This window comes from Anser cygnoides, chromosome 34, assembly GCF_040182565.1.
Source record: "Anser cygnoides isolate HZ-2024a breed goose chromosome 34, Taihu_goose_T2T_genome, whole genome shotgun sequence".
NCBI classification, from domain to species: Eukaryota; Metazoa; Chordata; class Aves; order Anseriformes; family Anatidae; genus Anser; species Anser cygnoides.
Genome location: NC_089906.1, coordinates 822,957 through 837,129, shown reverse-complemented (window position 1 = coordinate 837,129; position 14,173 = coordinate 822,957). Strand labels below are relative to the sequence as shown.

Sequence of the window (14,173 nt, the reverse complement as noted above, 5' to 3'; positions counted from 1 at the left end):
GCAGTGTCCCCACCCATGGGGGTGGCAGTGTCCCCATGCACCCAGTGGCACTGTCCCCATGTCCCCATGTCCCCACCCCCCATGGTGGTGGCCGTGTCCCTGTCCCCAAGGAGGGGGGTGACATGCCCCTGTCCCCAAGGGGGGTGACGTGTCCCCATGTCCGTGTCCCCAAGGGGGGTGACATGCCCCTGTCCCATGACGTGTCCCCGTGTCCCTGTCCCCCCCCCAGAGCTGCGCCTGACGGTGCCCCGCAGCCCCCCTGCGGCCCCGTGCACCTGGAGGTCCCCAAGGTGGGGCTGGACGTCCCCAGGGAGATGGCCGGGGGCAGTGACACCGGTACGGGGGGGGGGGGCTCGGGGGGGGGTCCTGGGGTCACTGGGTTGGGTCACTGGGGTGGTCCCAGTGGTGTTGGGGGGGTCACTGGGGTGGTCCCAGGGTCACTGGGGGGTCCCGGGGTCACTGGGGGGGGGTCCCAGGGTCACTGGGGGTCCCAGTGGTGTTGGGGGGTCACTGGGGGGTCCCAGTGATGTTGGGGGGTCACTGGGGTGGTCCCAGGGTCACTGGGGGGTCCTGGGGTCACTGGGGGGTCCCAGGGTCACTGGGGGGTCCCAGTGGTGTTGGGGGGTCACTGGGGGGGTCTGGGGGGACCCCTGGGTGCTGTGGGGGGAGGCTGGGGAGGGTCCAGGTCAGATCCTTGGGGGGTTCCTGGGAGTGGGGTGGGGGGGGTCCCTAAAAGTGCGGGGGGGGGGCCCAATGGTATTTGAGGGGGGGTCACTGGGGGGTCCTGGGGGTCACTGGGAGGGCATTTGGGGGGCCCCCAGGATGCTGAAGGGGGGGCTGGGTTTTCTGTGGGGGGGTCCCCAGGGGGACTGGGGGGGGGGAGCTGGGGACTCCTGAGAGTACTGGGGGGATTTGGGGGGTCCTGTTTTTTTTGGGGGGGGGGGGTCCTGGGATTTCCGGGGGTCCCCAGGAGGATTGGGGGGGGGGCTGGGGACTCCTGAGAGTACTGGGGGGGGATTTGGGGGGTCCTGTTTTTTTGGGGGGGGGGGTCCTGGGATTTCCGGGGGGGGTCCCCAGGAGGATTGGGGGATTGGGGGGGGCTGGGGACTCCTGAGAGTACCGGGGGGGATTTGGGGGGTCCTGTTTTTTTTTGGGGGGGGGGTCCCAGGGGGATGGGGGCGACTGGGGACTTCCGAGAGTACTGGGGGGGGATTTGGGGGGTCCTGTTTTTTTTTGGGGGGGGGGGTCCTAGGGGGATTGGGGGTGGGATTTGGGGGTCCTGCTTTTTTCTGGGGGGGGGGTCCTCGGGGTGCTGATCCCGATGCCTGTGTTGTCCCCCCCCCCCCCAAAAAAAAAAACCCAGCGCCGGCGCTGGTGGCCCTGCTGCTGCACCAGCGGCTGGCCGAGGGCGCTGGGGGGCGCAGGGGTGCAGTGGGGGGCTGGCGGGAGCTGCCCCCCACCGAGGCGGGGGCGCCCGGCCTTCCGCCTCCTGTCCCCCGTGGCCACCGCCGTCGTCACGCGGCCCCCGGCCCCGGGAACGTCACCCTGCGCTTCGAGCACGACCCCCCGGTGAGGGGGGCCCCAAAAATCGGGGGGGGGGGTAAAAAGTTTGGGGGGGGGGGGCTGGGGACACCCCCAGGATGGGGGTTGGGGGGGAGCCAAATGGGGTTGGGGGACGTCAAAAGGGGTTGGGGACACCAAAAGGGGTTGGGGGCACAAGGGGGGGGTCCAAATTAGGGGTTGGGGGCCCCCAAAAGGGGATGGGGACCCCAGAAAGGAGTGAGGGGGCTGCTGGGGACCCCCGAAAGGAAGGAGTACCCCAAAAGGGGGGACACCCCAGAAAGAAGGGGGGGACCCCAAAAAGGAGGGGAGTCCACAGGGGTTGGGGACGTGGAAGGAGTTGAGGAGCCCCAAAAAAGGGGGGGGGCTCCTGGGGACCCCCAGAAAGGGATGGGGACCCCAAAGGGACGGGGGAGATGGGCTGAGGTTGGGCACCCCAAAAAGGAGACCCCCAAAAAGGGGGACAGGGACCCCAAAAAGAGCGTGAAGGCTCCGCTTGGACCCCCCCCCCAAAAAAAAAAAAGGGGGCACCCCAAAAGGGTTGGGGGCCGCGGAGCTGCCGAAAAACCCCCAAAAGAAATGGGGACCCCATAAGGGGTCGATGCACGGGGCCCCCTCCCCACGGGACCCCAAAGATCTCGGGGGGGACCGCGGGGGGGTGGGTTCCCCTCCCCCACTGACCCTGTTCTGCCCCCCCCAGGACCACCGCTTGGGGGGCCGGGTGCTCTGCGCCTACTGGGACCCCGCGCAGCAGCTGTGGGGCACGGCCGGGTGCTGGGAGGTGACCCCGGCCCCCCCGGCCCCCCGGGACCACCTGCTCCTGCAGCCACCTCACCAGCTTCGTCGTGCTCCTCGCCTTCTACGAGCCTGAGGTGGGGGCACCCCCAAACCACCCCCCGACCCCACACCCCCCTCTGACCCCACACCCCCCAAACCCACCCCCAGGTGTCCCCCCGATGTCATTAATCACCCCATAACCCCCCAGCCCCCTTCTGAGACCCCAAAATCCCCCTTCTGATGCCCCAGGGACCCCAATTCCCACCCTGGGCCCCCCAAACATAACCCCAGGCCCTTCCCCATATCATTGGGCACCCCATAACCCCCCCAGCCCCCTTCTGAGACCCCAAAATCCCCCTTATGATGCCCCGGGGACCCCCAATTCCCACCCTGGCCCCCCCAAATCCCCCTTCTGATGCCCCAGGGCCCCCCAATTCCCACCCTGCCCCCCAAACCCACCCCCAGGTGTCCCCCCACTATCATTAATCACCCCATAACCCCCCCAGCCCCCTTCTGAGACCCCAAAATCCCCCTTCTGATGCCCCAGGGACCCCCAATTCCCACCCTGGGCCCCCCAAATCCACCCCCAGGTCCTCCCCCATATCATTGGGCACCCCATAATCCCCCCAGACCCCTTCAGGGACCCCCAAATCCCCCATAATCTCCCCAGACCCCCTGCAGGGACCCCCAAAATCCCCTATAACCCCCCCCAGCCCCCTTCTGAGACCCCAAAATCCCCCTTATGATGCCCCGGGGACCCCCAATTCCCACCCTGCCCCCCCCCCAAATCCCCTTCTGATGCCCTGGGGCCCCCCAATTCCCACCCTGGGCCCCCCAAATCCACCCCCAGGTCCTCCCCCATATCATTGGGCACCCCATAACCCCCCAGACCCCTTCAGGGACCCCCAAATCCCCCATAACCCCCCAGACCCCTGCAGGGACCCCCAAAATCCCCTATAACCCCCCCCCAGCCCCCTTCTGAGACCCCAAAATCCCCCTTATGATGCCCCAGGGACCCCCAATTCCCCACCCTGGGCCCCCCCAAATCCCCCTTCTGATGCCCTGAGGCCCCCAATTCCCACCCTGGGCCCCCCAAATCCACCCCCAGGTCCTCCCCCATATCACTGGGCACCCCATAACCCCCCAGACCCCTTCAGGGACCCCCAAAATCCCCTATAACCCCCCCCCCCCAGCCCCCTTCTGAGACCCCCAAATCCCCCTTATGATGCCCCAGGGACCCCCAATTCCCACCCTGCCCCCCCAAACCCACCCCCAGGTGTCCCCCCACTATCATTAATCACCCCATAACCCCCCAGCCCCCTTCTGAGACCCCAAAATCCCCCTTCTGATGCCCCAGGGACCCCCAATTCCCACCCTGGGCCCCCCAAATCCACCCCCAGGTCCTCCCCCATATCATTGGGCACCCCATAATCCCCCCAGACCCCTTCAGGGACCCCCAAATCCCCCATAACCCCCCCAGACCCCTGCAGGGACCCCCAAAATCCCCTATAACCCCCCCCCCAGCCCCCTTCTGAGACCCCAAAATCCCCTTATGATGCCCCAGGGACCCCCAATTCCCACCCCTGGGCCCCCCCAAATCCCCCTTCTGATGCCCTGGGGCCCCCAATTCCCACCCTGGGCCCCCCAAATCCACCCCCAGGTCCTCCCCCATATCATTGGGCACCCCATAACCCCCCAGACCCCTTCAGGGACCCCCAAATCCCCCATAACCCCCTCTCTGGACCCCTGCAGGGACCCCCAAAATCCCCTATAACCCCCCCCCCCAGCCCCCTTCTGAGACCCCCAAATCCCCCTTATGATGCCCCAGGGACCCCCAATACCCTCCCTGCCCCCCCCCAAATCCCCCTTCTGATGCCCCAGGGCCCCCCAGTTCCCACCCTGCCCCCCCAAACCCACCCCCAGGTGCCCCCCCACTGTCATTAATCACCCCATAACCCCCCCAGCCCCCTTCTGAGACCCCAAAATCCCCCTTCTGATGCCCCGGAGACCCCCAATTCCCACCCTGCCCCCCCCAAATCCACCCCCAGGCCCTTCCCCATATCATTGGGCACCCCATAACCCCCCCAGACCCCTTCTGAGACCCCAAAATCCCCCTTATGATTCCCCAGGGACCCCCAATTCCCACCCTGGGCCCCCCCAAATCCCTCTTCTGATGCCCCGGGGCCCCCCAATTCCCACCTTACCCCCCCAAACCCACCTGCGGGCCCCCAGCTTCCCCCCAGCCAGGTGGGGAAACTGAGGCAGCCCCCCCCGACACCCACCCCCCCCCGCAGGAGGACTGGGTGCTGGACGTGGTGACCAAGGTGGGGCTGGGGGTGTCGGTGGTGGCGCTGGCGGTGGCCGCTGTCACCTTCCTGCTGTGCCGGGTCCCCAAGGGGCTGCGCCGGGTCCTGCACCTGCACCTGAGCCTCAGCCTGCTGCTGGCCCACGGCACCTTCCTGCTGGGCATCGAGCGCACCCAGAACCCGGTGAGGGGCCGGGGGGGCCGGGGGGGTCGTGCGGGGCTGGCGGTAAAGGGGGAGGCAAGGGGGCACCTGTGCAAGGGGTGGGGAAGGAGCTGGGGGGCTTGCACGGGGCTGGCGGTAAAGGGGGAGGCGGGAGGGGCACTCGTGCAAGGGCGTGCAAGGGGCAGCAGGGACTGGAAGGGGTTGGGGATGGAGGCGAGGGGACAGGGAGTGGGTGGGGAGGGGGTGGGGGGGGCTTGCACGGGGATGGTTGTAAAGGGGGAGGCGGGGGGGCGCTTGTGCAAGGGGTGGGGAAGGAGCTCTGGGGGCTTGCACGGGGCTGGCGGCCAAAGGGAAGGTGGGGTTGGTGCTCGTGCAAGGGCGTGCAAGGGGCAGCAGGGACCAGAAGGGGTTGGGGGTGGAGGGGAGGGGTGGGGAGGGCCGGGGGGGGGGGCTTGCACGGCGATGGTTGTAAAGGTGGGGGTGGGGGGGGCGCTTGTGCAAGGGGCAGCAGGGACCAGAAGGGGTTGGGGATGGAGGGGAGGGGGTGGGGAGGGGGTGGGGGGGGCTTGCACGGGGATGGTTGTAAAGGGGGAGGCGGGAAGGGCACTTGTGCAAGGGCGTGCAAGGGGCAGCAGGGACCGGAAGGGGTTGGGGGTGGAGGGGAGGGGGTGGGGAGGGGGTGGGGGGGCTTGCACGGGGATGGTTGTAAAGGGGGAGGCGGGGGGGCGCTTGTGCAAGGGGTGGGGAAGGAGCTGGGGGGCTTGCACGGGGCTGGCGGCCAAAGGGAAGGTGGGGTTGGCACTCGTGCAAGGGCGTGCAAGGGGCAGCAGGGACCGGAAGGGGTTGGGGGTGGAGGGGAGGGAGTGGGGAGGGTGTGGGGGCTTGCACGGGGATGGTTGTAAAGGGGGAGGCGGGAGGGGCACTCGTGCAAGGGCGTGCAAGGGGCAGCAGGGACTGGAAGGGGTTGGGGGTGGAGGGGAGGGGGTGGGGAGGGGGTGGGGGGGCTTGCACGGGGATGGTTGTAAAGGGGGAGGCGGGGGGGCGCTTGTGCAAGGGGTGGGGAAGGAGCTGGGGGGGCTTGCACGGGGCTGGCGGCCAAAGGGAAGGTGGGGTTGGCGCTCGTGCAAGGGCGTGCAAGGGGCAGCAGGGACCGGAAGGGGTTGGGGGGCTGGGGAGGGATGGGGGGGCTTGCACGGGGCTGGCAGTGCACAAGAGGCCTCGGGGTGTGCTTGTGCAAGGGCTGGTTGGTGAAAAAAGGGGGGGGTGAAGAGGGGGGTGCAAGCGAGTGACACGGGGGGGCTTGCACGTGGCTGGCGGCGCACACGAGGCCGCTGGATGCACTTGTGCAAGGGCGTGCAAAGGCGTGCAAGGGCCAGAACGAGCAGAGGGTGACGAAAGGGGGGGGCGAGCGAGCGGTGTGTGTGTGGGGGCTCGCACGTGGCCGGCAGGCACGGGGCACCCTCGCGCGAAGCGCCCTCGTGCAAGGCGCCCTCGTGCAAGGCGCCCTCGTGCGAGGCGCCCTCGTGCACCGGGCCGCAGGTGGCGTGCGCGGTGGTGGCGGGGCTGCTGCACTTCTCCTTCCTGGCGGCCTTCTCGTGGATGTGCCTGGAGGGGCTGCACCTCTACCTGCTGCTCGTGCGCGTCTTCGAGCCCTCGTGGCTGCGCGTGCGACACGCGCTGGTGGCCGGCTACGGGCTGCCCGCCCTCCTGGTGGCCGCCGCCGCCGCCGCCTTCCCCCGCGGCTACGGCACCGCCCGCTAGTGAGTGCACGGCCCCGCACGCGCGCGTGCAAGGGGGGGGGGGGATGGACTAGTGCAAGGGGGGCAGGCCTCGTGCAAGGGGTTGTTGGCACGTGGGGGGGGGGCCTCGTGCAAGAGATGCCCCCTCCCTTCTGCGGCTACGGCACCGCCCGCTAGTGAGCGCACGGCCCCGCACGCGCGCGTGCAAGGGGAGGGGGGGCGTCTCTCCCAGTATGGGCAGGTTTCTGCACTCCCAGTTTGCCCAGTTCGCTCAGGCTGGTGCTCCCAGTTCCCCCCTGTCCCTCCCGGTGCTCCCAATTCCCCCTCCCAGTCCCTCCCAGTGCTCCCAGTTCCCTCCCAGTCCCCCCCAGTTCCCCCCAATCCCTCCCACTGCTCCTCAGTTGCCCCCCAGTCCCTCCTGGTGCGCCGCAGTTCCCCCCAGTCCCTCCCAGTGCCCCCCAGTCCCTCCCGGTGCCCCTCAGTTCCCCCCCCCAGTCCCTCCCAGTGCCCCCCAGTCCCTCCCAGTGCTCCCAATTCCCCCTCCCAGTCCCTTCCAGTGCTCCCAGTTCCCTCCCAGTGCCCCCCAGTTCCCCCCAGTCCCTCCCAGTATTCCCAGTTCCCCCCCCAGTCCCTCCCAGTACTCCCAGTTCCCTCCCAGTCCCTCCCAGTTCCCCCCCAATCCCTCCCAGTGCCCCTCAGTTGCCCCCCAGTCCCTCCCGGTGCCCCTCAGTTCCCCCCCCCCAGTCCCTCCCAGTGCCCCCCAGTCCCTCCCAGTGCTCCCAGTTCCCCCCTCCCCCCAGCTGCTGGCTCTCCCTGGAGCGAGGTTTCCGCTGGAGCTTCCAGGGCCCCGTCTGCCTCATCATCGCGGTGAGACCCCGGCCCCCCCCCCCCATGCCCCCCATGTCCCCCCCTGTGCCCCACCCCATGCCCCCCCCCGTGTCACCTCTGTGTGTCCCCAGTGTCCCTCCAAGGCCCCCCCATGTCCCCCCAGTACCCTCCCACAGCCCCGTGTCCCCCCCATGCCCCCCCCATGTCCGTGTCCCTGTCGTCCCCCCCCGCTGTGTCCCCCCCCATGTCCCCCCCACATCCCCGTGTGTCCCTGTGTCCCCCCCACGTCCTGGTGTCCCCCCATGTCCCCCCCGTCCCATTGTCCCCCCGTGTCCCCCCCACATCCCTGTGTCCCCTCCATGTCCCAATGCCCCCGTGTCCCCCCCATGTCCCGGTACCCCCCCATGTCCCCCCCATGTCCCCCCGTGTCCCCCCCCCACGTCCCGGTGCCGCCCCACGTCCTGGTGTCCCCCCATGTCCCAATGTCCCCATGTCCCCCCTATTTCCTGGCACCCCCCCATGCCCCCCCCCCACATCCCCATGTCCCCCCGTGTCCCCCCCCCATGTCCCCCCCATGTCCCCCCGTGTCCCCCCCATGTCCCAGTGTCCCCCCCACATCCCGGTGCCCCCCCACGTCCCGGTGCCCCCCCACGTCCCGGTGCCCCCCCACGTCCCGGTGTCCCCCCACGTCCCGGTGCCCCCCCACGTCCCGGTGCCCCCCCATGTCCCCGTGCCCCCCCACGTCCCCGTGCCCCCCCCCCAGGTGAACGCCGTCGTCCTGGTCATCACCGTCTGGAAGCTGGTGCAGAAATTCGACGAGATCAACCCCGACAGGGGGCACCTGCGCAAGATGAGGTGGGGGGCACGGGGGGGGGACACGGGGGGGGACACGGGGACATGGGGGCTGTGTGGGGAGGGGGGGGAAATAGGGGGGCGTAGGGGATGTGGGATGTGGGGTGTGGGGACACGGGGGGGCGTGGGGACATGGGGGGGCGTGGGGACACGGGGGGCGTGGGGACACGGGGGGGCGTGGGGACATGGGGGGGGCGTGGGGACACGGGGGGGCGTGGGGACATGGGGGGGGGCGTGGGGACACAGGGGGGCGTGGGGACATGGGGGGGCGTGGGGACATGGGGGGCGTGGGGACATGGGGGGCGTGGGGACATGGGGGGCGTGGGGTTCTCGTGGGGACACCCAAGGTGGGGGGGGGCCCTCGTGCAAGGAGGCAGCCGCTTGTGCAAGGGGGGGGCACTTGTGCAAGGGGGGGGCACTCGTGCAAGGAGGGAGCCGCTTGTGCAAAGGGGGGCACTTGTGCAAGGAGGGGGGCTTGTGCAAGGAGGGGACTCTTGTGCAAGGAGGGAGCCGCTTGTGCAAAGGGGGGCACTTGTGCAAGGAGGGGGGCTTGTGCAAGGAGGTAGGCACTCGTGCAAAGAGGGGGACACTTGTGCAAGGAGGTAGGCACTCGTGCAAGGAGGGGGACACTCGTGCAAGGAAGGGGCACTCGTGCAAAGGGGCACTCGTGCAAGGAGGGGGCCACTTGTGCATATGGGGGGGTTGTTGGCCTGCGGGGGGGGTGTCCCTCGTGCGAGGCCCTCGTGCGAGGCCCTCGTGCGAGGCCCTCGTGCGCAGGGTGCTGGCGGGCACGGCGGCGGCGCAGCTCTGCCTGCTGGGCACGGGCTGGGCGCTGGGGCTGCCGCAGCCGCGGGGGGGCCCCCCCCAGCCCCTGCCCTTCCTCTTCTGCGCCCTCAACGCCGCCCAGGGCCTCTTCATCCTCCTCTGCCACTGCCTCGCGCACCCCCAGGTGGGTCCCGCACCCCCAAACCCGTCCCCCCCCCGGCACCCCAAAATCCCCCCCTCCAGGTGACCCCAAATCCCCCCTGCCTGGTCCCCAACCCCCCCCCCCCCCGGTGTCCCCAGATTCCCCTGGGGGATCCCAAGCAACCCCCACCCCCCCCCCCAGCACCCCAAATCCCCCTGGTGCCCCCCCCAGCACCCCCACATCTCCCCCAGCACCCCAAATCCCCCCTGGTGCGCACCCCCACACCCCCCAGCACCCCAAATTCCCCTGGTGCCCCCCCAGCACCCCAAATCTCCCTGTGCCCCCCAGCACCCCCACACCCCCCCGACCCCAAATCCCCCCAGTGTCCCCCAGCCTCTTCCCCAGGGCCCCCCAACCCCCACCCCCCAGCAGCAGGGGCCTCGTGCAAGGTCCTCGTGCAAGGGGTGGTTGTGCGAGGTGCTTGTGCAGTGGGTCCCCGGGCAAGGGGGTCCTCGTGCAAGGTCCTCGTGCAAGGGATGGGTATGTGAGGGCCTCGTGCAAGGGGGTCCTTGTGCAAGGTCCTTGTGCAAGGGATGGGTATGTGAGGGCCTCGTGCAAGGGGGTCCTTGTGCAAAGTCCTTGTGCAAGGGATGGGTATGTGAGGGCCTCGTGCAAGGGGGTCCTTGTGCAAGGTCCTTGTGCAAGGGATGGGTACGTGAGGTCCTCGTGCAAGGGGGTCCTTGTGCAAGGTCCTTGTGCAAGGGATGGGTATGTGAGGGCCTCATGCAAGGGGGTCCTTGTGCAAGGTCCTCGTGCAAGGGATGGGTACGTGAGGTCCTCGTGCAAGGGGGTCCTTGTGCAAGGTCCTTGTGCAAGGGATGGGTATGTGAGGGCCTCATGCAATGGGGTCCTCGTGCAAGGGGCCCTTGTGAAAGGGGTGGTTGTGCGAGGCGTCCTCGTGCAAGGGGCTCCTCGTGCAAGGGGCTCCTCGTGCGAGCCGTCCTCGTGCAAGCCCCTGGTGCACGCCGCAGGTGCGCGACGCCTACCGGGCCTGCCTGTGCCCCGGCTCCCGCCGCTACTCCGAGTTCACCAGTAACACCAGTAACACCAGCACCACGCGGGTCAGTCCCAGTCCCATACTGGGAGGGGGTGGGGGGAGGTCCCCAGGACCCCCCGTGCCCCCCCCCCCAACGCCCCTCTCTGCCTGCAGGCCCCCCACCTCCGGTAGCGTGCGAGATGCCGGATCCGTCGTGCAAAAGCCTTGCACGAGGACTTGTGCAAGGCCCCCCCCAGCTCAGCACCCCCTCTCAGCGCCCCCCCCATTGTTGCCCCTCCCCATGGGTGCTCCCCCCCCCCCCATGGGTGCCCCCCTCCCATGGGTGCCCCCCATGGGTGCCCCGTTTTTCTGTTTATTAAAGGAATTTTCACCACGTTTTCACGAGAGTGTGAAAATCTTGGGGGGGGGGGCGGGGGTCTGGGGGTGCCCCCCCATAGTGGTGGGGGCGGGGCCAAAGGAAGGGGCGGGGCTTGTGGGGGTGGGGCGAGGGGCAGGGAGGGGTGGGGGGTGTTTGGGTGATCCCAGTGCTCCCCAGTTCCTCCCAGTATCCTCCCAGTGCCTCCCCAGTGCTCCCAGTCCCCTCCCAGTACCCTCCCCAGTGCTTCCAGTCAATCCCAGTGCTCCCCGTTCCCCTCACAGTGCCCCCCACAACTCCCAGCTCCCTCCCAGTATCTTCCCCATGCTCCCAGTTCCAACACCCAGTGCTCCCATCGTCCCTCCCAGTGCCCCCCAATCTCCCCCCAGTGCTCCCAGTGCCCTTCCAGTGCCCCCCAGTGTCCCCAGATGCCTTTCCAGTACCCTCCCAATGCTCCCAGTACCCTCCCAGTGTCCTCCCAGTGCTCCCAGTACCCTCCCAGTGTCCCCAAATGCCTTTCCAGTACCCTCCCAATGCTCCCAGTACCCTCCCCAGTGTCCTCCCAGTGCTCCCAGTGCCCTCCCAGTGTCCTCCCAGTATCCCCCAGCACCCTCCCAGTACCCTCCCAGTGTCCTCCCGGTGCTCCCAGTGCCCCCCAGTGTCCCCAAATGCCTTTCCAGTACCCTCCCAATGCTCCCAGTGCCCTCCCAGTGTCCTCCCAGTATCCCCCAGCACCCTCCCAGTGTCCTCCCAGTGCTCCCAGTACCCTCCCAGTACCCTCCCAATGCCCCCAGTGCCCTCCCAGTGTCCTCCCAGTATCCCCCAGCACCCTCCCGGGGCCCTCCCAGAGTCCCCCCAGTGCCCTCCCAGTACTCCCTGTGCCCTCCCCAGTGCCTCTCCAGTGCCCTCCCATTGCCCCCCAGTGCCCTCCCAGTGCCTGCCAGTACCCTCCCTGTGCTCCCAGTGCCCCCCAGTACCCTCCCAGTGCCCCCAGTGCCCTCCCAGTGCCCCTCCCCAGCAGACTCCCCCCGTTACGGGGTGGGGGGCACGTGGCCTTGCACGAGGACCGCCGCTCACACGCGCGCGTGCCCCACCCTCCCCTCCCCCCCCCCCCAAAAAAAAAACAGGCGGGAACGGGAAATGGGGTGGGGAGGGGCACCCCGCGAGGAAGCGGGGGGGGGGGGAAGGGGTCGTGTCATTGCCCCCCAAACCATTGGGGTCACGACACCCCCCCCCCCCCCCCAAGCCCCCTTTTGGGGTCTGCGGGGTCAGCGGGGTCGGGGCGCGCGAGCGAGAGGGCAGCGCGCGGTGACAGCGCCCGCCCGGGGAATTTGGGGGTCCTCGCCCCCCCCCCAGACCCCGGAGCCGCCCCCCCGCCCCCCAAAGGCTTCACCCTCGTGGGGGGTCCCCGGGGAGAGGGAGGGGGCGGGGGGGGGGGGGCGGGGCGGGAAGGGGAAGTGGTTTTGGGGCCCGCTCGGGGCAGGAAGGAGGCGCCAACGGGGCCGCCATGGCCCTGCCCGGCCCCCGCAGCGACCCCCAGGTATGGGGGGGACGTGGGGGGGGCTGGGGGGGGGGGGGCATAGGGGAAAGGGGGGGTCATGGGTGGGGAGTGGGACCCCCGGGAGCGGGCCCCCGGCGCTGCGGTGTCCCCGCGGCCCCAGCGCTGCCCCCGTCCCTGCCTTGGCCCCGTGGCCCCAGCGCCCGGGGTCAGCCCCGACCCCGTTGTCTGGGTCCCCGCGTCCCCACAGCCCCCGTCCCCTTGTCCCTCAGCGTCCCCATACCCCCTGTGCCCCATGTCCCCCGGTGTCCCCATGTCCCCATATCCCAGTGTCCCCCATCTTCCACGGCCCCACATTCCCACGTCCCTCGTTTTCCTTGCCCCCGTGTCCCCAAATCCCGTGTCCCCCATGTCCCCATGACCCCCATGACCCCACATCCCGTGTCCCCCGTCCCCACATCCCTTAATGTCCCCATGTCCCCCACTGTCCCCATGTCCCCCAATGTCCCCATGTCCCCATGTCCCATGTCCCCATGTCCCCCAGTGTCCCCATGTCCCCCAATGTCCCCATGTCCCCACACCCCCTGTCCCCATGTCCCCCAGTGTCCCCATATCCCCCATTTCCCATGTCCCCACACCCCATGTCCCCATGTCCCCCAGTGTCCCCATGTCCCCCAATGTCCCCATGTCCCCACACCCCCTGTCCCCATGTCCCCCAGTGTCCCCATATCCCCCATTTCCCATGTCCCCACACCCCATGTCCCCATGCCCCCCATTTCCCATGTCCCCAAATCCCAATATCCCCCATTTTCCATGTCCCCATGTCCCTCAATGTCCCCATGTCCCCCAACATCCCCATGTCCCCACATCCCATGTCCCCCTTGTCCCCATGTCCCCCAGTGTCCCCATATCCCCCATTTCCCATGTCCCCACATCCCCCGTCCCCATGTCCCCATGTCCCCACACCCCAATATCCCCCATTTCCCATGTCCCCATGTCCCCCAGTGTCCCCATATCCCCCATTTCCCATGTCCCTGCATCCCACGTCCCCATGTCCCCATGTCCCCACATCCCAATATCCCCCATGTCCCCACCTCCCATGTCCCCCCATGTCCCCATGTCCCCCAGTGTCCCTATATCCCCCATTTCCCATGTCCCCACGTCCCATGTCCCCCATTTTCACCCCCCCATGTCCCCCCATCCCGCTGTGTCCCCACGCCCCCCACCCGTGCCCTGTCCCCACGTCTCCCCCATCCCGCAGGCGGAGGACCCGATGTCCCCGATGTCCCCGGTGTCCCCCGAGGAGAAGGAGGAGCAGCCGCAGCAGGAGATGGGTATGGGGACAGCGGGGACATGGGGACAGCGGGGGACAGGGGACAGGGACACCGGGCATGGTGACATTGGTCTGGGGGGGGGGCAAGGACAGGGGGGCTTTGGGGTGGGGGGCACAGGGTCACTGGGTTGCCAGGGGTTGGGGACATGGGGTTGGGGACACGGAGGTGCCAGGGATCGGGGCCGCTGGGGACATGGGGGATTGGGGACAAGGGGGTTTGGGGACAAGGAGTTTGGGGACGTGGGGCTTGGGGACAAGGGGACTTGGGGACAAGGAGTTTGGGGACAAGGGGGCTTTGGGACAAGGGGGTTTGGGGACAAGGGGGTTGGGGACAAGGGGACTTGGGGACAAGGAGTTTGGGGACAAGGGATTTTGGGGACATGGGGCTTGGGGACAAGGGGACTTGGGGACAAGGAGTTTGGGGACAAGGTGGCTTTGGGACAAGGGGGTTTGGGGACAAGGGGGTTGGGGACGGGGGCTTGGGGACATGGGTCTGGGGGACAGGGAGCTTGGGGACAGGGGGCTTGGGGGCATGGGGGGGTTGGGGATGTGGGGGTTTGGGGACATGGGGGTTTGGGGACAAGGGGGTTTGGGGACAAGGGGGTTTGGGGACAAGGGATTTTGGGGACATGGGGTTTGGGGACAGGGGGCTTGGGGACAGGGGGCTTGGGGGCATGGGGGGTTGGGGATGTGGGGGTTTGGGGACATGGGGGTTTGGGGACAAGGAGTTTGGGGACATGGGGTTTGGGGACAAGGGGCTTGGGGATGAGTTTTTGGGGTCGGGGGGCTTGGGGATGGG

At 68.8% G+C, this 14,173-nt stretch overlaps 1 protein-coding gene across 1 annotated transcript; it reads left to right on the top strand.

Moving 5' to 3' along the window:
• The first annotated feature begins 207 nt into the window (after positions 1-207).
• LOC136788302 (adhesion G protein-coupled receptor E5-like) lies at positions 208-10,499 on the top strand. The gene is made up of 10 exons (XM_066986587.1): positions 208-336; positions 1,364-1,569; positions 2,261-2,432; positions 4,632-4,826; positions 6,345-6,565; positions 7,345-7,411; positions 8,136-8,227; positions 9,002-9,173; positions 10,163-10,252; positions 10,342-10,499. Exons 5-10 carry the CDS (start codon positions 6,405-6,407, stop codon positions 10,357-10,359), a joined length of 600 nt encoding a protein of 199 aa, XP_066842688.1. The 5' UTR covers positions 208-336; positions 1,364-1,569; positions 2,261-2,432; positions 4,632-4,826; positions 6,345-6,404; the 3' UTR covers positions 10,360-10,499.
• Positions 10,500-14,173: the final 3,674 nt, after the last annotated feature.